Raw genomic sequence first — 22,264 nt, forward strand, 5'->3', positions numbered from 1 at the left:
GCGTAAGGAAGTAAACAGCGCATGTCTTTATGCAGTCTATTGAATTTTTCGGATAATCCGAGTTTTCAGTAATCCGAGGTGGAGCGAGCCCCAATTACCTCGGATTTTCGAGACTCTACTGTATATCATACACCTTATAATATGAATTAATAACTTTTAATAACTAGTATTAGTTACAGCTGATAAACAGAGTAAATAATTTATGTTCCTAAGACTAAAAAAGGAATAAATACTTTTCATTACCTTCGAAAGCAGCATGTGGCCCATGTACCGTAGGTTGGGCACCACTGATTGAGAAGATAATATATTTAGAGGCTTTCTATGTCTATGTTGTATATTTATGTGAAGGTTTAAGTAAATTTCATTTTTATTTCCTTAAAGATCAAAGAAAACGTACACAAATACAAATATTAAACAGCACTAGGAAGAACAATACATTTCACCATCCACACATCTTAAAACAGTCAAACATGAAAATAGATCATTACAAAGGATTTCTCCAGATTGAAGGGTCAAAATGAAAAGAAAAAAATATGTATCAAATGCTAATGAGACATTGAAATACACAAATGCTACAGACATATAAATAAGACAATTGAAAACTTTTCTTCATAAAAATGGTTGAGATCAAAAACCCATGCAGATTTTTAAATGCAAGTGGTGCGATCAGTGATGAGCTCTTTGTCTTTCATTCTTAGGAGACAGTGCAGCTTCATTTTTTCCAAAGCGTCTGCATCAGGCGGTGGGCAAGAAAAGAAATGCTGATAAAGAAGACCTGCTGTCACTCCACCTAAAATTGGTCCTACCCAGTACACCTATAAAAGAAATAAGAAGTGTTTCAGATTATCTTGTCACGTGAAATGAAAATTAAATTAATCTGTGTACAGAATTTGCTAAAGAAGAAACGTGTTCGCAATTTAGAAATTCTGTTTGACCACCGATATTGAAAAGTGCAATAGATAGATAGTGATAGACTTATTTAAATAAACAGGCCGCTTGCCATTTTTCTACGGCAAATGTGGTTCGAGAGAATTTTGAAATTAAACCCTCTGTGATCTTATACATCACGACTTCTTTCGACCAGTAAAGTTTTTTTTACGATCCCAGTCACATGTCTGCTCTCAACCATCACAGCAAATAGGTTTTTTGGTTTGCATTATAGTAAGTGTACAAGCTTGCTTGATATATAGAATTAAAAGCAATTTCTTACAAATATTGTCAAGCGTTAAGGTTTAAGTTTTTGAGCGCTAAGTTAAGAAATAAGATATTTTTATTTCTTAAATTGCTACGCTATCTCAAGCTACGAAAAATATGCAAATATTAAGATATGCTGTTAAAACTAGAAAGATAAAAGCTATTATAAATTACATTTTCAACATGAGAGGTAATGATAAAGTTGACCAATATTAAAACTTCTAGTGTTTTTTTAGAAAGTAATGCAAATAACGGGAAAATATATGCTTTTTTCGCCTGAGGATTAGGAATATGTGGAATCAACTATATTTTATACAAAGTATCGGTTAAAAGAAAACGAGTTGTCTCTTGTGTAGCATTTTTTGTTTCCCTCGAAATAAATTTTACCTGGTTTTTGTGATGGAACAGCTTCAAAATCGGAAAATTTATTTTTCGTTGATATAGAAGAAAAATGCAACGGCAATACTGTAGCGGCACTATGAATATTTAAAGAAAAAACACTTTTTGTAGATCCAAGAAAAAAGATATTAAAGTTGAAGACACGAAACTTGATTCTTTTGCGACAAATGGTCTCGAGTACCAAATACTATTTGTATTATAGGCAGCATTAAAAGCTGCGACAATGTAAGAAAGAAAATATGCAGGGTGTTCCGTTTTGACCTGCAAGATCTTTATTTTCGCAACCGTTAGTCCTAGGTGCATACTTCCAATTGCAAAAATGTTCAAAATCAGATGCAGAGTTAAGATTTTGAAAATTTGAAGCAAAAATAAAAATTAGTCAAAAAATACAAAATTTAACTTTTTAGGCGGGCCCTAGGTCCCATAACTTGTATTTAGGGAAATAATCTCCATTGAAAGATATTACTAACACAAAACATTTGGCATTTGTGCGATCAAAACTCAAAGAGATATTCGATTTCAAAGTTTTAAGGGCCCATACAGAAGATGAGATTGGAACTTATCGGCCTTTCAGAATAATGGCTGGTTGTCGAAGTAAAAAAAAAAAAACAAAGTATTTAAAATTTTCATTGCTATTGAAAAATAAATGCAAATTTGATGCCATGAAACGCAAAAGCACTCTACAAAACCTCAATCAATTGGAAAAACTAGTCTATGCAGTATGCACACATACAATTTCAAACCCTTGTTAACCGCTATATTTCCCCTAAAAGGTGTTATTGACGGCCATTGAAAAGTTTTGTAAGTCACATAACGCTGCGTTTCATATCTCGGTGAATATTGGTCGCACTAATTTCAAACTTTTTGTTTTGGAATTATTTTTCAATGGAGATTATTTCCCTGAATATAAGTTAGGGGACGTAGGCCCATATGAAAAGTTAAATTTTATATTTCCTGACTAATTTTAATTTTTGCTTATAACTTTCTTAACCCCGCATCTGATTCCGAACATTTTTGCAATCGGAAGTATGTCTATGCATTTAAGACTAACGGTTGTGAAACTAAAGGTCTTGCAGGTTAAAACGGAACACCCTGTATAATTTTTGTACAAAACTAAATAAAATTATTATGTTACGTATATTTAAAGTAAAAATAAATTAACAAAATCTGTTTCCTTGCATACTTTTGCACAATATTTATTACTGTTTTTTCAACGGAGATAACACTTATGGATAAACTTAATGGAACCGCCATTTATAACTGTATGCTAATATCAAAACAATTTTTGCTGTAGTAGGAAAATGATTTCAGTACATTTTCAGATTTCAGTTTTACCCATTACGAAAAATTCAGAATTTTGCACTATGAGCTAGTCAACTTTATTTCATTATTATGAATGAAACAAGCATGCTTTAGCAATAAGTTACCACCCCTAAGCCAGGGCTAAGGCAGAACTATGGTAACCGGGCTGTCTGGTATATTGCAAGCATGCTTTGTTTACTAATTTTAAATTGTTCTTTTTTCAGTGAGAGAAAAAAAAAAAAAGCAGCGCAGCATGATTCTATTATCATTGTTTTACGTCCACCTGACACATTTGAATTCACTCTCTGGAGGTCTTTTCAGGAGCCTCTCATAACCTTGTTATCCATCCGCGTTTTGATTGTGAAAATTTCGTTGGAAGAATTTCTGGTGGTCAAAAAACTTCTGTTTGGGAATTTAATGTGAGCCGGACATGTCCTCCAACGAATGAGTTAAAATATTTTGATTTTTTAGTCTCAGTTATCGTTGAAGTATTTATGTAACACTAGCTTGTTCGCCTGGCTTTGCACGGTCTACCTCGAAAATAAAAGTTTTTTCAAATACTCACGTTCAACAATCAGGCTTGAAAAAAAAAAAATTCCCGACAGAATAATGATCACAGTCCTTTTTGGATTTCAATCCCTAATAACTTCCATTGGAATAAGAAAACTTTGTAAATAAAGCTAACACACTACCATAAAAAATCTAATGAAAACGTAGAGATATATCTAAAAGTACGCTTGCCAGGTTTGACCGGGACAGTACCGGTTGTCAAACAAGATCGAGGTGTTAGGGCCGGTTTACTTCACGTCCCAATAAGAGGTAAATTTGATTATAAATGACCAGAAAATCTAAAAATAATTAACTGTGATGAAGGATTATTTAGAATATTTACTTTGTCTTTCGTAACACTGACCTGTAAAATTAATATCGGATTAGTTTGTGAAGATTTTTGCAACAAGATTTAAAAAAAAAGAATGAAATTAATTTTAATTCTGAAATTTTGAATTCAAATTATGTTTTTCGCAATCACGACAGGACAGTACTCATTGGATTTATTGTTTCTAGAAGCGACTTCTGTCCCCCCAAGCCTGCCCTTCCTCCTGGGGGTTACGTGTGTATAGTTGGGTATGTGTGTGCAGGCGCACGTGCGTGCATGTGTAGGCTTGTGTGTGTGCGTAGACCTGTGTGTATGCACTTAGGCGTGTGTGTATGTGTGTAACGGCTTGTGTGTGGGAGTGTATATGTGCGTAACGATGCGTGTGTGTGAAGTGCGTGTGTGTAGGACACGGACGCCACCGATCAGGAAAAGCGGCTAACGGGGGACAGTGCTCAGTACCGGAGACCGGTAGGCGGTGGTGCTGCAGAGGCCCCTGGTCCAAGCTGAAAAAGAAACCACAACGCCAAGGACCGTCAAATGAGAACAATAAGCAATCGTGATTGCTCAAAAAAAAAAAAAAAACCTAGAAAATGAAAAGTACATATAAATATGGCTCACATTCCTATTCCTTGTTCAAAGTGCTTTTTCTTACTTAAGTAACTTATAAATATTAACATGTAAGAAATAAAATGTTTAAATTTTGCGTGAGTCATTCATTATTACTTCTGGTTTAGGTTCGTAACTAACAACCATTTATTTATAGCATTAAGGACGAACTACCCTTCAAAACACTCTAAAAACCCTTTTGAATACCCGCAAAGCTGGGGCAGAGAGAGAGGCCTTCCGGTGTCCATCAGGTCAAATGTTTTAGATGTCTGGCAAGCCTATTTAAAAGGGCTATTAGAATAAAGGCAAGAGTTCCAAAATAGCGTCAAGAGACCCTATAAATCCTTTTTAGAATTAGAAGAACAGTCTCTAAAAATCCTCAGTGCAATCTTGACATTAGTCCCCACAAAATCCTTACTTGAGTGAGGAAAAGAATCCTCAAAAATCCTCATCAGAATAAAGATAACAGTTCCAAAAAATTCTCATTAGAATTAGGATAATAATTCCCCAAACTATTACAAAAAGAAAACCACTGCCTAAAATTCCCTATTTGATAAACACTTCAGTTTCTAAAAATCCCTGTTAGCATAAGGGTTACAGTTTCCAAATAACATCAACAGTCTCTTTAAAAATATTTGGATAAAGAAAATTGTTCTAAAGCCCCTTGCAGAATGAGAAAACAATTTTCAAAATAACATCAAAATTCTCTTTTTTAAACCCAATCAATTCAAAAAAATTCCGCTTTGAGCAAGTTCTCTAAAAGTCTCCATTAGAATAATGACATCAGTTCCTCAAAATTTACACCGACCATTCTCAAATAACGTTAACGGCGAATCTAAAAGTCCCAATTGGATTAAAGTTCATCCTTAAAGTTGAATCTTTCCAACAATGTACCACATTAGTTTAGAGTCAGACCCAATAATTATTTCTATCAACTGTCAACTTTACCTCTGGCCCTCAACTATGAAGGACTGCGTGGCAGGCACCTTGCCTTCAGAAGACAACACAATATATGGGTGTGCCATCTATGGACAGTTCGAGAGTTTAGAACCAGGCCAGGAGCCGAATAACTTTCTGGTCTGGCACCCCCCAGAGGTATCGTTTCACTTGGAGGACATTGTGACCACGAGCATATTTAACGTCGCCCAGTCACCATTAATGACGACGGTGGATCTTCGACCAGCAAAGATCGAACCCGAGACCCTCCGGCCCCAAGTCCAATGCCTTACCGATCAGGCCACCACGATCCATAATTCTTTCTAAACCATTAACAATTAACAATTTAGTGGCTTATTTAAAGAGACGGTTGATGTTAAACTCTCTTCTTCTGTCTCTTCTTCGAGTACAAGAAAACCTCTTGCTCTGTCAAAGCGCCACAGATACTGCTTTTCCTTAAATTGTTGTCTTTGCTGAAGTAGTATTATTTTCGTTAGAATTAGAATTGGCAACAGTAATCTTAACTGCAAGTGTTCTTTCAGATTTTGAATGTTTATATAGGGGCCTCAGTGGCCGAGCGGTCTAAGTGACTGCTTGACGTTGGCACACTTGAGGCGGTGGGTTCGACTCCCACCCTCGCTCCGGTTGTACTTTCCCTTCTTTGTGATGTAAATTCTTTCATGTGTTGTTTATATGTCTAATAAAAAATATATCATGCGTAAGGGAGGCAAAACACTCAGATTGTAGTCCTCATCAAAAAAAAAAACGAATCTGTGCAATTAAGCACCAAAAAGAAGAAGAAGAATGTTTATATCGTTCTCCGTTGTTTTTTTTTACAGCCAGCTGCGAGATTTGAGGTGAATTCGTGGTGTTTGTTTCGTTTCTTGCATTCTGTTATTGATAGTTCCTGTGTGTCTTGTATTATATATATAAACTGCTAACTGCTTTACATTTACTTTAGTAAGTAATCTTTTACAAAAGTATTTGAGTTACTTAGAGACTATTCAGAATGCCACGAAGTACGAGTTAGTTTGTAGAAAACGTAAGAATATTATAAAATCATTAATCCTGGATGATGAGACTGGTGTAGATTCAAATGAGTCTTCGGGAATTAACGGTGCCACATTCGATAACTTATGCTCTAATTTTGAGAGATATGATGACACATATTCCAGATGTGAAATTTTGATTGTGACGATGAAATTGAAAAGGAAAACTTTTTGAAGGTAAGTTTTTTTTTATCACTATTAAAAAAAAGACTGAAATCTTTACATGCGTCTTTCTCAAAACTTGATTTTTTCATGTTCATGCTTCTTTTTCTCAATATTTTGCAAGCTTTGAGGCACAGTTTTCTAATGGAACTTATATTTATGTAATATCTTATACTTTAACGCTGGGACTCGATAATACATTGATAATTTGTATTTTACAGAGAAAAAAAAATAGTCGAAAATGCTAATTTATTAACGATTATGAAGAAATAACTACGAATTTTCATTTTCACACATAATATGGCAGATGAAAGTATATATAGTACATTTTACCAACCCCAATAAAAGTTCATAGCCCGATCTTTCGCCATTTCCGAGAAAAAAAAATACATAAAAATGGAGAATTCAACATGAAGGAGATAAGGACAACTCGGTCTCTTTATGGGGGCTGGGAGCCCCTAATACTCGTTAAACCATCTTTATGCAACCATTTTTTAACATCCTACTAACTTCTTCATGTTACTGCCAAAATATTTAATTTACATGTCAAGAAAAATGCTCTCTCACCTATATATTTTATTCGTACAAAGGGGGGGGGGACGAAGGAGAAATGTTTTGGCATGACTTTAACAAGTACAAAACCGAATGCAAGATGCAAGTATTCTTCTTAGTTAGTTTATTTTTCATTGCTCATTTATTTAGCTTGTCAGAGAAGACGGCAAAATATATATGCTTTCCCAACACACATTTTACACTAAGATCAAGACATTTCATAAGTGCAAAAAATATATCCAAGTTTTATTTTCATTTATTGTTTATTTATTTATTATCGCTATTATTATATAGCAAAATTTAGTAATATATGGAACACTGTATAAAGTAAATAAATAATTGATTCCGCGTCATTATAAAGCATAAAAAATGCGAATGTTTTTCCATTAATAAATAATTTTGAAAACTTTGTTCCTCAATAACGTTGATTATTTATTTATTTATTTATTTTTTGCATAAAGGGCAACGTTTTAATTTAAATTCTTACTGCAAAATATATTTAATACTTTCTTCCAAAAGTATTCGTTTCATAAATGTTAACTGTATTTTTCTAAAGAACTTGGACGAACCAGATGAGAACGCAATAAATAAATGTAAAAATTAAATAAATAGAGACAAAAACTCCATTAAATTTCAAAAACTGAAGAAAAAAAATAAAAAATGAAGCATTATTTTTATTAAAATTTAAATTTTGGCAATGTAGTTATTCTTGCGGTTTAATTTTTAAAAACTTACCCAGTGATTTAACCACAGGCCAGTTATCACTGCAGGACCGAATGAACGTGCTGTATTCATACTTGATCCAGTGTAACGTATCTAGAGAAGAAAAAAAAAGAAAATGAATGAGACTTGAAATTTATGAAAACAAAAGATTATAGCTAATTTCTGAGTATTTAAACCATATGCTTGAAAGAAACTAAGTCGCAGCGACAAAATAGACTAAAACTAAATTTAAGATATTTTTCTGCCTTTACGGTAGCAGTTAAAATGAAAAGCTTAAACGCTATCCATCGAGACAAATAGTACTTGCAATATAATTTACATCCGCATCCCCCTTTGAATAGCAAGAAAGCATAAATTGAGGTGTTCAAAGTGAATTAAAAGGCTGTAAAATAACGAAATCTTAAGTTACACAGATGAACATATTGGCGTTATAAAAAGGACTAAGTTAAGGCTAAAATTAGCGACTAAATGGTGTTGCACAATCCTTGCCAGAGAATATATGACTGTCGCACTAAGAATGGAATGTGTCGATAGGTTTTACAGTAACAAGTCTTTGCCTTGGTGGGTTGTATTGACATCATAAAAAGACAAATTAAATGCTAACATTTTTTTGGTGGTTTAGTGTGATGTTAGGCTGCGACGAGACTATTGGTCATTACATTGGACCCGGGATCAAAGATCCCGGATTCTGTGCCCGACTCGATAAAGATCCACTGACTGTGGGCATGAAAGCCCCGTGTGTCAGTTATTTTAGTTTCTATGAGTGCAGGAAACTGGAGAAAGTTTCCAACCCCTTCAGCTCGTGTCTCAATTGGGGAAGTGGAGATGTCTGATAGTGCCATCTCTCATTGGTAAATTTAGTTATCTTCTATTTTAGAAGTTCAACCTCTCCCCCCCCCCCAAGGAAATGTCCCTCCCCCCCATCTTTCCTTGAACAGTGCTATCCATGGACTATAGAACAACAAATGTGACGTTACAAAACTCAAATTAAAAAATGTCAGAGTAGAATGTGACCATTGTTCCGAGATCTTAAAATAATTTTACAAATTTTGTCAAAAGTTCGTATTATCTTTGAGTTCTTTATCTTTCTTCCATTAATCTACTAATGATACTAATATTAATCAAGGAAGAAATGAAAACTACACACCTAACAACATTATTGAAGCAAAAAAAAAAAAAAAAGATACATATATATATATATATATATAATAGTGCATGTGCATGTGTTTTGTAGTTACAAAGAATTTCCTTCCGCTTAATTTTAAAAAAAAGAGCTTCCAACACGCAGTAACTACCAAAAAGTCAAAAGAAACGACTTTTGGTAACTGCTGCTAGCGTCGGAAGCTCAAAACTTTTTCTGCATTAAAAAGGGTTTTTTTTTAAACCCCAGAAAACAAGTGCCCGCTATATTTTTTCTATTTTTAACTTTATTCAGCTTTTATTAGGAGCGTACTGTTCTTATAAGCAATCACATGTCCGTTCCTCCAGTATTATCGAAGAAAATATTAACGTTACTTGTTTTGAAATACCAGAATACCTATGAAAATTATTTCTTTTATGAAGCGACCAACATCGAAAAGAGGAAGGAGATTTCAACAGTCCTAGTCCAATGGCTGGTCCTTATGTTTCACATTTTGATGATACATTACAGACGCGGTACTCGTTGGGATTGGAACAAATTGGACATCCTGCTGACAATGGTTACCTCTTTCCCTCTGCTATTATATTTCAAAAGCAAAGAAGGAAGTCATCAGTTTCAATCACGTTAGGTGAATAAAAAAGGTAATTACGGGGCACCAGGGAGTAATACTCCTAAAATATTTAGGTGCAATGCGCTTTTATTGAAGTAGCATAAAAGAAAGACAAAGTGAAATTGTTGAAGATAAAAGGCAAGGTTTTTTATTTCTCACTTTTACTTAACTGAATATTGCTGATTGAGGGAATTTGACAACATTTATAAATTAGAAAATATTTGGCCAATTTTTCATGCAGTACTGTATGCTTCATCCGCGAAAACTGGAGCGTAAACGAGTCATTTTGTTCGTAGAATTCTACGTTGCAGCGATCCAATTCACAAATAAAAAAAAAAAAAAAAAAAATCCTGGATGCAATTTGTAAAACTCAGTATCTGATTTACCATGTGCATGTCGCAAATGTCCTAACTGCGAGGGGCTCCCACGACGCAAAGACAGGGGTAAAAACTTCACATGAAACAATGTTTACTTTAGACAAGAGCGCCCCCAGAAATACGTTGCGACTGGCCCCCAAATGTGTATATACGCTTCTGGAACTCTCTTGTCAAATGTAACCCCCCCCCCCCCCTCAAGAAAAATCTAAGTTTATTATGTACTAAAATAACACAAATTATGAGATTATCAAGCAGAATATTCTTCTAACTTAATTGCAATCAAAATGTTCATTCAGTTCTTCATCATTTCCTTTTCGAAGTTATTTCAAATTTAAATTTCAAGCATGTTACATCAAGTTGCTTGAATGATTCTTTCAAGCTTTCAGATTTAAGTTTCCATGTAGAACAACTTTGTATAGCCCTATTTATTGCAGGTGAGGTTTCTGGTTAATGGGAGTTTGTAAATTTTTTTTGATACGGCTGACTTGAAGGAATCTTCTTCATAAGCTAGCGGAAGAGTACAACAAAATAGTTAAACTGCTCATGAAATCAGAAAAAATATAAAAGTTTAATTCTTTTTTTGCATAAATTTAGACACGAAAGAATATTTCGTACAGGAGAGAAAGAATCATTTCGTTTTAGCAATGTGAGAATCTGTTTTGTAAGTAGCCGGGTTGTCCCACCTAGAACATTGCTACGTTACATTCGGCAGGTTCAATCGTTCCCAATTCGTTTCAGATGCAGCCAACCAACCCCAAATCGCAATGTTGCCTGGCTGAATTTTTGTGTGTGAACATATAAATTTAAAATATGTGTTTTGACTATGAAAGAAGTAAATGGTACATTAAGACACCTTCATTTAAAAAAGAAAAAAAAAGCGATTGAAGATGCATTGAGAAGATACTTAAAAAAAATAATTCGTAAAAAAACTATATTTTTACAATAAATAAAACTTTATTATCCTTCATGACGAACAATATTTAACATGTAGCATGTAGTCTTATGATAATTAGTTAACACGTTCCCATAAACACGTATGTGAAACAAATCTATTTGAAAAAGTTACACAACCTTAAGATATTGTTAAACATTATTAAATAACCGTGCACTTTTTATTGATTAACAAATTTGAAAACAACATCCAGCCAAAAGTGTTAACTTTTATTAAGGAATTTCTGAAAGAGTTCTTTGAAGTTGGTCTCAACTCTTAATTTACTATGTCGCTGAAATAAGTGGTATTCATGGGCTCCGTTCGTTTTTTTTTACTCATTAATGTACCGCGTGTACGAAGTGCATGAACTTTACGTAGAAGCGTGTAACAAATGGGAACAGCCTGATTTAGGTGGATGTTAAATCGGTGACGAAATTCACGATGCACTGTCGTGATCGACTCATCATAAGTCCGCATTTTTCACGAAGCTGCTATATAAACACAAACCCGGTACTCTACCATCTACAGCGGTAGGATTTCAGTCGGATAGAAATGATTAATTTGCACGAGCCGAATAGTACTTGTCATGCACTTCTTTTACATGAGGATGAATACCACTCATTTAAAAGGCAACCGTCATCTCAATTTCACTCTTCTTTTAAATGAAGAACCCGAAAGCAATATTTATTCAATTTAAACTAGCAACGATTCCCGCGACGGCGCTGCTGGTGGTAAAAGTTTGAAAGAAGCCAGTTGCAACAACCTTTCAGAAGAATTTTAAACTCGGCAGAATGAATTAAATAAAAAGTAAACGATTGTATCGCAATTTTTTAATTTAATTAAATATGAACAAAAACTTAACCCGTCACAGCATTGTATGGGATAAAAGTTTAAAAAATTCGCCAGCTGTGACTAATTAGTTTGTTAGTTCACTAGTCTCTCTCTATAAACAGCGTATCCCCGTTTAACCTGCAAGACCTCTATTTTTGCAACCGTTTGTCCTAGATGCCTATTTCAAATTGCGAAAATGATCAAAACAAAATATGAAAAGTTTGAAGAGGAAAACAAATTTAGTGAAAAAAATGCGAAATCTAATTTTAAGATGGACTCTAGGTCCTCTAACTTATATTTAGGGAAGTAATCTTCATTAAATAATTCCGACTCAAACAATTTGAAACATTTGCGACCAAAACTGGAGGAGATATTCGAGTTCAAAGTTTTAATGGACCATTCAAGTTATATTAAACCTTTAGGACCATTAGTGGTCCATTAAAATGAATTTTAGTGTGCTGAAATTTTAATGATTGTTAAAATAGAGAAGGATCGAGAGGGATTGTTCACAAATTATTAATGTTCATCACAAATCACAAAACAAATTAAGTTTTTTCTCTAATTTGTGTACAATCCATCGCTTTTCCGAGAATTACTGAAAGAAACTAGATCATCGATATCTTTCTGATTTCTCAAAAGTTTTTACTGTTTTTTTCCTAAACAGTCATGTATACTTGACTAAAAAATAGTGAAACATAAAAATTTGCTATCGTTTATACATACGCTGTTAAGTATTGATGTCTTTCAATGTGCTCATTTTATCAAATATTCAGTGTTAGTACTTCAAGTTTAAGTACAATGTGCTGCTTGTATGTATGTTTTTGAGCATTCTGTAAGCTTGGTGAGATGGGGGGAGGGGGGGGGGGGGCGTGTTATGTAAGTCAAAAACTTACGAAATAAATAGCTATTTTTGAAAGAAATTAAAATCCCGGTATCTTAGTAAAAATGCTTGTTATTTTTACGAAAGTGTATGCAATATATATATATATATATATATAGTTGTAGGCAGCTAGTTCATGATATTTCTAGGGTTTTGCGTTACAGGATGATCAAAAACATTCCCAATAAAAATTGTTGTTGGTCCTTTAAATGTTCGTGTGGTGGAATCTTTGGTAAAATTGGAACTTTGAACTGCAAAGGAGTCTCACACTTGTAACTAACTGTATTTAGAGTTTGGCTCTGATATCTTGAACTTCGTCAGACGTTGTATTAAACAAGTGTATTTGTTAAAATAGGGACCAATAAATCTGTTTTCTTTGCCAATAACGTACTGCGGCAGTTACTGGTTTTGTGTTGGAATGATAATTCCCCATTGTTCTCTCTAAGCAGAAATAAACTCATTCAAGCTCAGATATCATTTTATTAGAGCAATACTAAAGCCATGAAGTACTTTTCTTTGCACGTACAGCATCCGATTCTCTGCATATTTAAGAGGCTCATTCAACTCGATTTTGTTTGATTCGATTGAATTCTATCTACCAGTGTCGTAGCGAGAATTTTCCTTCTGGGTATGGCAAAGCAAATTCTGGCTGCACTATTGATAGACACCAATTGATCGTATTTGATTCGATCAAATTCTTTTAGGGTAGGATGAGCTTCTAAGTCTGTTTCACTCAGCGACATCTTTGGAAAGGTATCTTTCCTTGCTAATTACGAACTTAACCGGCTATGGTCCGAAATTTTAAGAATATGAAGTTGTTTTAAAACTTATTATACCTGCGCCCCCTATTTTAATAAAGAAATTGCCCTGCCCCTTACTCCATTCAATTTTTCAAATAATCCAGTTCCATAAATATTTTCCCGAAGCTACAATTTTTTAAACAATTGTGAAGAAAAACAATAACATATTTTATCTAAACTAGTTTTTATGCCGCAAAGCATAATTATTTTTAATTTTTTGCAACATTGATTTGATTTGTGTGCGTGCCCGGTAGCAGAAGCAGCGCGTCGCTGCGACGTACATTGCAGATTCTCTATCAAGTCTGCAGACTATTTTCTAGTTGAGAGTGAAAAACCGAAAATGTTGAAAGAAAAAATAGTCTGGAATTTCAGAAAACAAAGTTTGTACTGTATATGGGATCTAATCCCCAAGTTGCATGTAGGGGAATGTTGGGGGAAAGTGAAATAGTGAAATATTTACTCTGGTTTTAGTGCCACCTATCTAGTAATATTTTAACTATATAGTAGCACATATAATCCATTCCAGTCAGGAAAAAATACCACCGAAGATTAAAGCCTATGATAATACAGGAAAAATTCAAAACTTGTTACTCATATTGTAATATTTTGTTGCATGTCAAAAATTATTTTGGCTATTATGAAATGATAAAGATCTTGTTATTAATATTTTTAATATTGAGACCTTCTAATACTATGTGAAATATTTATTTAGTTAATATTAAGCTCATTTGTATTTAAAAAAAATTATACAATCAGTAAAGTAAATGCAGGGCAAAGTGAAACAGTTCATTTTGTTTATTCGCTCATTCATTTACTAAATCACTTACGTATTCATTTATTAATTCATTCATTTACATTCCCCCATTTTGTAATTCACTTATTCATTCATTCTCTTATTTTCTAATTCATTCACCCTTTTACTTGTTCATTTATTTTTCTTCAGATATTAATTAACTAATTTAATTTTCAGTTAATTGTTTCAGTGTCTTTTCATTTATTCATTAAACCTTTTGTTTACTGATTCATTTGATCAAAAATATTTTCTATAATTGAATGGAAAATATCTCATCAGAAAAATATTTAATTTTTCACTTTTCCCCTTAGAAAAAAAAGTGCAAATTTCCCACTTTTTTTTTTTTTTTTTGAAGGCGCAAATTTACTGCCAAAAATAAAAAATACTGTTTCGATGCAAGTTTTATAATAAAATCTTTCTTTATGTACTGTAATTCTCAAGATAAATTTCCAACTTGTTCATTTTGAAAAAGCTCAGTCATCTTAACTATTTTCTTTTGCCTCACATTTCCCTACTATTAATTCTTTAGTTTAGCAACTTATGTTAGAGCATTTCTCGGTGCAGATTTAGAATTTGCTGTTTATCTTATGTTGGTTTATCTTCAGTCTATTTGTGGGTTTTTGAATCTGCGTCGCAAACTACTGAAAGGAATTCTGCTGCTGGGTGTGTGCGCAGTAAAAATGATTTGTTGGCAGCAGCTGCGTGACCCTTTTACAACTATCCCATGCCTGTTGCCATGGTCTATTTGGAAAGTAATGTCGATTTGGACAGTCGATTACATGATATTCGTTGATTCGATTGCTAAAATACGTATAAAGTTTTCAGAATAGACTCTTTCTGAATCCATATATCTCTGCCAGCGAGATTTCCAACTATCGGGATGGTAAAGACACTGAATTTTCGTCAACGTTGTTTTTATCAAACTAGCTGTACCCGACGCGCGTTGCTACGCCAACAAAAAAATACATCATTATACTGATTTTCATGACAATCGGTTGAACGGGACAGAAGTTGCTACTCTGCAGTGCCACCTGGTGGCGAGTGGCTTCAATGAGCATATTATGCACCTTCTCCGTGGAAAAATACATAGCAATTTTCATAATAATCGGTCCAGGTATCAAGTGAAGCCGTGACTATACTCAAATTTTGTACTCACGCAGTTTGCAAGATCAATCAATCGCTAAAAATATCAAATAGAAAAAGTTTTAAATCCCCCCGTTGCATGAAAAGCCATAAAACAATAAAGAAAGAATTTATTTGTTCAAACTCAAGAAAAATGGCAACAGCTAACTTCTTATCAATGAGATCTTTCATGCGAAGTAATTTCTGCAGCCGATAATTTTATTCGTATTTATCCAATGGATTGTGACTTAAATTGGAATAGAAAAGGAACTATCGATCGGTTTTTTTTCGAACTGGTCTATAAACATTCCCAGTACCAAAAATAACAAACGGCGAAAGTTTCAGCCAAATCTGCCGGGTAGTTTTTGAGTTCATGGATGACATACAAACATTCATTTATATATATATAGATGGAAGTCGCACTTGATTGAGCAAAAGATTGCTATCATGCTTTTTTATGAAATTTGCCTTGTCCGAAGCGGAAGCTTTTCCTGTGATAAAGAGAACCTTTGGTAGTGATTGTTTAATGAAACGGTAAATTACTCATCTCATTACAAGATGCCTTAAAGAGATCAGCGATAAATCCAACCCTGGAAAGTCATCAATAACCACCACAGACGAAAGTGAACTGAATGAAATGCTGAACGAAAATGCTGAAATCATGAACACATAACGTCTGTTGAGATTCCCTTGAATGGAATAGATATGAAACATTCCAAAAAGTACTGTTCAAGTGATTGTAATGAATTATCTGCAGGTGTGAAACTGAAAAGTGGGCGAAACTGATCATCAGTCTTTTGGCCGATATTCAAAAATGACAACAATTCCTTGCCGCCCTACAGTTCTAACGTGAGTCCCCTCAATTTATTCTTGTCCCCCTACTTGAAAACTAACATGAAAGAGTGTCATTTTGATCATTTTGAGACGATTGAAAAAGTTGAGGAAACTTGCACCAAGGCTTTCAAAGACATTCCGCAAAAGGCCAACCGTGACTCCTTAAATGCCTGGAACTCTAGCTGGAAGTGATATGTCTTACAAGGACCAGAATGGTGATTGATCCCATTTAAAAAAAAAAAAAATCTGTGGATGAGATGGGAGATAGTAAAGAAAGAGGACATGTGTATTGTTTTTATTTTTAACATTTAGAACATTTGAATTAAAAAAAATCAATCAAAATTCAAATGTAATATTTTAACAATTCCAGTTTCCCTTATCTTTATTTTCTACTATGCTAAATTTTTATCTTTAGAAATCGTGAAAATGCATTAGACCAAAATTTTGAGACGCATTTCCAATTTTCAACGCATGAAATACGCTTGTATGGGTGTTAAAAATATCTCTGATTACTATAAAAATTACAGAGAAGCCGACAATTCCAAGCATTACTTTTTTTTTGTCACATAAAAGCGAAATGCACGCGAAGCTTAATTATAATTTGTTTTTCTCCAACGAAACATCTTTTCTTTATTACACTTCTCAGAAATTTTTATTATTTGCATCGAACATCCATTGCCCTTTTTTTCTCTCCCCGACTTTAATGAAGCTTTGTCTTATTGAGAGAAAAGTGATATACACCCCGCGTCATAACTTGCTGACTTGTGTTTGATCTTACCGTTTTATTACTTATTACGTAGACAGTTCATTGAATACCATCATGTAAAATGCTAAACAATAGAAATTTTTTATGCAATGAGACAGAAGAATGATGATTGCTGCAACAAAGAATTCTTTTCTGCCACATCATCATTGAAAAAGAGACACGAAATCGTTATATTATGGTTGTTTCTATTTCCGCTGGAAATGATGGCTAAAAAAACATACTTACGGTATGAACTGATAACCGCCTCCATTTTGAGGTCGGTTAAAAATCTATACATTTAAGGGCACTTAAAGTCATAGTCCTAAAAATACGCTAATTCGTCACTTGTTTGAAGGAATATTTCGGAAAAATGAAGTAATAACTTGAAGCAAAATATGCTGCTAAATTTACAGCTGTCTAAAAAACTTTAAAAGATCAAATGTTTCAACAATCATTTGTTGTTGTAAATAAATGTAGTAAAAATCAAAATAAAACAACTTTAAATGAAAAATTGAAATCAAAATAAAATAGATAACTGTCTCCGGACTCTGTTATGGGGTTTTCTGAGCATAATTCCCAGGCGCTGCTAGAGACTTTTCTTTTCATCTTAGACTAGTCTTGTGACAGCACTCAAGGGCACCCCGATGGGAGATTATGGGAAGGCACTGTGACCTCCCAAAACTTCCTTATTCAAAAAAATTTTGTCTGACGATTTGGCAGAATTATCATTATTCGGTTAAATTTTGGGTTCCATTCGGCAAATTGAGAATTTACACCCTCCCAAAAACTTAAGCTCGCACCTAACAGCGATATGCCCTTATTCTCTCAAGTCACATGTCTCTCAAGAATAATATAAGCTGCACCAGTTTTGATACAGTAAAAAGCATTTTATTAAAAAAATTACACCTTCTCTGCATTTCTACTTGATATTAGTCATGGATAAATGAAAGTAAACGAGTTACCAATATGATTCGTGTGTTTTGTTTTAAATGACCTTATGTAAACTAATTTAAAACATTAATAGTTGAACTATTCCAAGATACATATTTTAGTTTGAACCAGACATTAAGATAACTTTTTGAGATCAGAATAGTTTAAGGATAAAGTTTGTGGTTGGACGATCTACAGACCTCCAAGGTTTTAAAGAAACGTTGTTAATTACTACGGATAAAACAAACAAGATACCAAAGTTTTCGACATTTTAGAAATTATAGCGAGGTGATGGAGAGGATACTTGCTGATTTCCCTTGATCATTACTCCTGCCCCATGCACCCGAGCAAACACTTTGACACAGAAGCGGTAAGAAATAAAATATAGCATGGTATCTTCATTAAAATAAAAAGCGCGTGTGTATATATATATATATATACATACATACATACATACATACATAAATACAGGTAGTTATCAAAATAATGGAAACACCTGGGAAAAAGTGACATTTTTGAATACGCTTTATACGTAATAAAGAATAAAGTTAGACAGTGGCGTAGCTAGACCCGACTTTCGGGGGGGGGGTTCCTTCTTTTATATATATATATATATATATATATATATATATATATATATATATATATATGTGTGTGTGTGTATATGTATATATATATATATATATATATATATGTGTGTGTATATGTATGTATATATATATATATATATATATATATATATATATATATATATATGTATATATATATATGTATATATATATATATATATATGTATAATCGCTTGGAATTTTTTCCTTTTCTTCTTTTTTTTTTCTTTCTCTTCTCTCTTCTTTTTCTCTTTTTTTTTTTGGAGACTAACTTTTCGGGGGGGGGGGTTTTTGTCCCCAAAACCCCCCCCTTAGCTACGCCCCTGAAGTTAGACATCTGGTTTTTTCATAATTAGCAATGTATATATTCTGTTAGTATATGGTGGCTTCATTGAACTTCTGGAAGTCTTGGATTTTGTTTCAGGCGCGTGAAATTTCGGAGCTGTCAAATTTTAAAAAAGGCCAAACTGTTGGAACGCGTCTAGCTGGAGCAAGTGTAACTGAAACATCTCAACTTTTTGACGTTTCTAGAGGTACAGAGTCGAAAGTCATGACAGCTTACGCAAAGCGTGGTGAGACAAGCTCCGGAAAGCAAAATAGTGGGCGGAAGGAGAAGCTCAGTGAAAGAGAGCGACGGATATTGAAGCGGATTGCAAGGTCTAAAAAATAAACAACAGCATCAAAAGTGACCACAGAACTCAATCAATATCTGGATTCACCAAAATGAGTGATTACAGTCAGAAGGCACCATTATAAACAGAACATTTACGGCGGAGTAGCGATTCCCAAAACACTTGTACTGATGTTAATGCTAAACGTCGTCCACAGTGGTGCCGCACTGACAAATCCGGGTTGATTGATGAGTGAAAGATTGTAATATAATCTGACGAATCGTTTTAACACTTTTCATTACTACAGGACGGGTACATGTTTGAAGGACACCAGCACAAGCGTATGATCGTGATTCTCTCCTTCCAATTGTCAAGCATGGAGGAGGATCTGTCATAGTATGGGCAGCCATGTCGGCGTTTTTCGCTAGACCAGTCGTAAGCCTGAAAGAAAGGATCACTGGGGACAAGTATAGAGACAGTTTAGCTGATCAGTTCCGTACTACGATGCAAACTTTGTTTCTCGAAAGAGATAGAATTTTCCAATAAGATAAGGCATCTATCCATGCAATGTTGTCCAAATCATGGTTTGATGAACACGAGGGTGCAGTTGAACATGTGCCTTGGGCAGCACTGTCACCTGATTTTAATATAATTGAACCGTTTTGGTCTACTTTAGAGCAATTGATATGGTATCGATATCCTCCACCAGCGCCTCGCCCAAGGCTGTCACAATATCTCCATGAAGAATGGTGTAGAATTTCGCTGAACACTATTCAACACATTTATGAATCGATTTCTCAGTGAATCCAAGCTGTATTGCATGCCAAAGGCGGTCCTACACCGTACTAATAAAGAATTCTTTATAAATCTCAAGTGTTTCTATTATTTTAATAACTACCTGTATATATATATATCAAATCAAATTTTCAGCTGTTTTAAAGAAATTTTATATTTTAGAAACGACTTGAGCTGTCCAAAAGCTAAGTGGTTCTTTGTAACCAATAGAGCATATGTATTGGATTGGTTAAACAGTAACAAACTAGTTATTATATGACATTATTTTCTGTCTTAAACTTATTTTAACAAATTAGTACAATATCTAGGTCGTTCCGTTTTTTATTTCCAACACCGATAAATTGTCAGCTTGAATTCTGCTATACGTCGAAAACAAAACTGAAAACGCTGCGACAATAAAACTTCCTAATCTATGTTTTACGTGACTCATAAATCGTAAAATAAATATTACATTACACAGCTTGAGAAAATAATTACTTTGCCTACACAGTTCCTGTTTGAAATACTCAAGAAATATCTTTTTATGACACATGTTACGATTATATCAACTGACATCATACTGAGCATCTTTTGCATTCAAATACACAATGGGTGTGTGCTAGATGTTATAGTTCTTTTGTGTGCTTTTTGGAAAATTTACTTTTTCTTTCTTTTACCTTGAAAATGTTGCTTAATTACACATTTGGAACGACATGAAGGACACCTTTAATGACAGCAAAATTTTTGTTTAATGAGATTTTTTAAGTGAATAAATATTAAACTTACATGTTGGATGAATGTTAATATTAAGTTTACAATGTAAAGCAATTGTAGGAAAATAAGACTCTTGAATTTTTTAATTGGTTTCGCGAAATCGACTGTATATTTGTTACTTTGTAAGAAAAGCATTGATTTTTTGACGTATTTATTTATTATCTGATGCTTTGATGATGAGAAAAAAAATCAAAAAACTAGTATTGATTTAACTATTTTAATATTTTTATTTTAAATTTAACTTTAATTTAATATTTAATATTTTATTTCTCAAAATATCGCTTTATATATTTGTGGTAAGACTTTATAGATAAAGGATAGGTTTTTAGTACCTATAACTTTTATGAAGGTATTCAAACTGTTGCTGGATAATACTGGATGTGCTAAAATCCGGGGGGAGGGGGCGGGGTTTTTTAAGGCTTATTAAAACAAATGTAGCACCAATACTACAACAAAGTTGACTTTACTGAAGAAATAAACTTTACAAGTTTTGTTTCAAAACTTTTTGACTGGCGGGCTTTTTCTGGTGTGGCAGATATCAAGGCTAAAGTCTAATTCTTGTTTCACTCGCTGCAACATGCCGATCAATGGTCGTTCACTTTCCAGCTAGATGAGGCCGTCTGTTATCTGACAGAAGTTCACCATTTCCTCTATAACGAGCTTCTGAGGTTTGACGACAAAATTGCTGCCTTCTGTAGCCACCTTGCTCTCCGGATCTAGCTTAATGCGATTTTTTCATGAGGTTACCCCAAAGATTGTACGTGACCTCTATGCCACGTGGTTACGAAGATTACGCAAAAGGAGCAAACCCGCATTTGATACCATAGATCGTAACATGTTGCAGCGAATTAAACGAGAATTAAACATTATTCTTAATATCTGCCGAAGTTCACACGTCGAACATTTGTGAAACAAAACTTCTTTCTCCTGTAAAGTAAACGATGTTCTATATTGGTAATATATTAGTTTTAATAAGCCTTCCAAACCCTGGGGAGAATTGCAACACATTCTTTAAGTAATAAACATTGTAAAACAACATTATACTTTTACAAACATTATCCATTATATAGTTCTTCTTATCTTATGCTATTAGAAATGTTCTCCATCATTAAAATAATTAAACTTCACTCTTACCCCTCCTGGAACCACGTAAGCTGGAATTCTAACAATAGACAGTTTTACAAAATTCACGTCGTAAGTCGACACTCGTCGCTCTGTTTATGTTCGTTTAGAGCTATAAAAACGACGCAAATACTATAGGCATTCATACCAATACTGACACGGACGCCACGTAAATGGAGGGTCAAATGGATTCTGCTCAAATATTAAGCTGTTAAGAGAAGCTATAGGGACATATTTTCTCTCAAAGTGTTGAATAGCATTGGCATCATTAGTGTGTACCTGCATGAAAATTCGTAAATTATTCATACTGTACCCATGCGAAACGTAAGTTATACGTTCTCCTTTGTAAATATTGCTTTGCGGCAACGAAGACAATTTTAATTCATGGGGCTGTCTATAAAAATCATCCCACTTTTTTTTCCAAAATAAGTGGGATTACCTATATTATTATATAGGTATAATAATATAGGTTATATTAATAATATGGGATTACCTCCAACAAATATGACTCCCTCTCCCTCCTCCCCCCTCTTCTAAAGTGCGACACTTCACCTTACCCCTCCCTCTTTTTGTCACATCTC

At 33.9% G+C, this 22,264-nt stretch overlaps 1 protein-coding gene across 1 annotated transcript in view; it reads right to left on the minus strand.

The window, feature by feature from the left end:
* Positions 1 to 349: 349 nt before the first annotated feature.
* Positions 350 to 22,264, minus strand: part of LOC129231211 (aquaporin AQPAe.a-like) — a 49,692-nt gene continuing 27,777 nt past the window's right edge. Inside the window, exons 2-3 of the mRNA XM_054865467.1 lie at positions 7,813 to 7,893; positions 350 to 815 (exon numbers count right to left, since the gene is read on the minus strand). Of these exons, the coding sequence (XP_054721442.1) occupies positions 648 to 815; positions 7,813 to 7,893 (249 nt within the window). The 3' untranslated portion in view covers positions 350 to 647. The remainder of the gene's footprint in view (positions 816 to 7,812; positions 7,894 to 22,264) is intronic.

The sequence above is a fragment of the Uloborus diversus genome, chromosome 10 (assembly GCF_026930045.1).
Source record: "Uloborus diversus isolate 005 chromosome 10, Udiv.v.3.1, whole genome shotgun sequence".
Classification (NCBI taxonomy): domain Eukaryota; kingdom Metazoa; phylum Arthropoda; class Arachnida; order Araneae; family Uloboridae; genus Uloborus; species Uloborus diversus.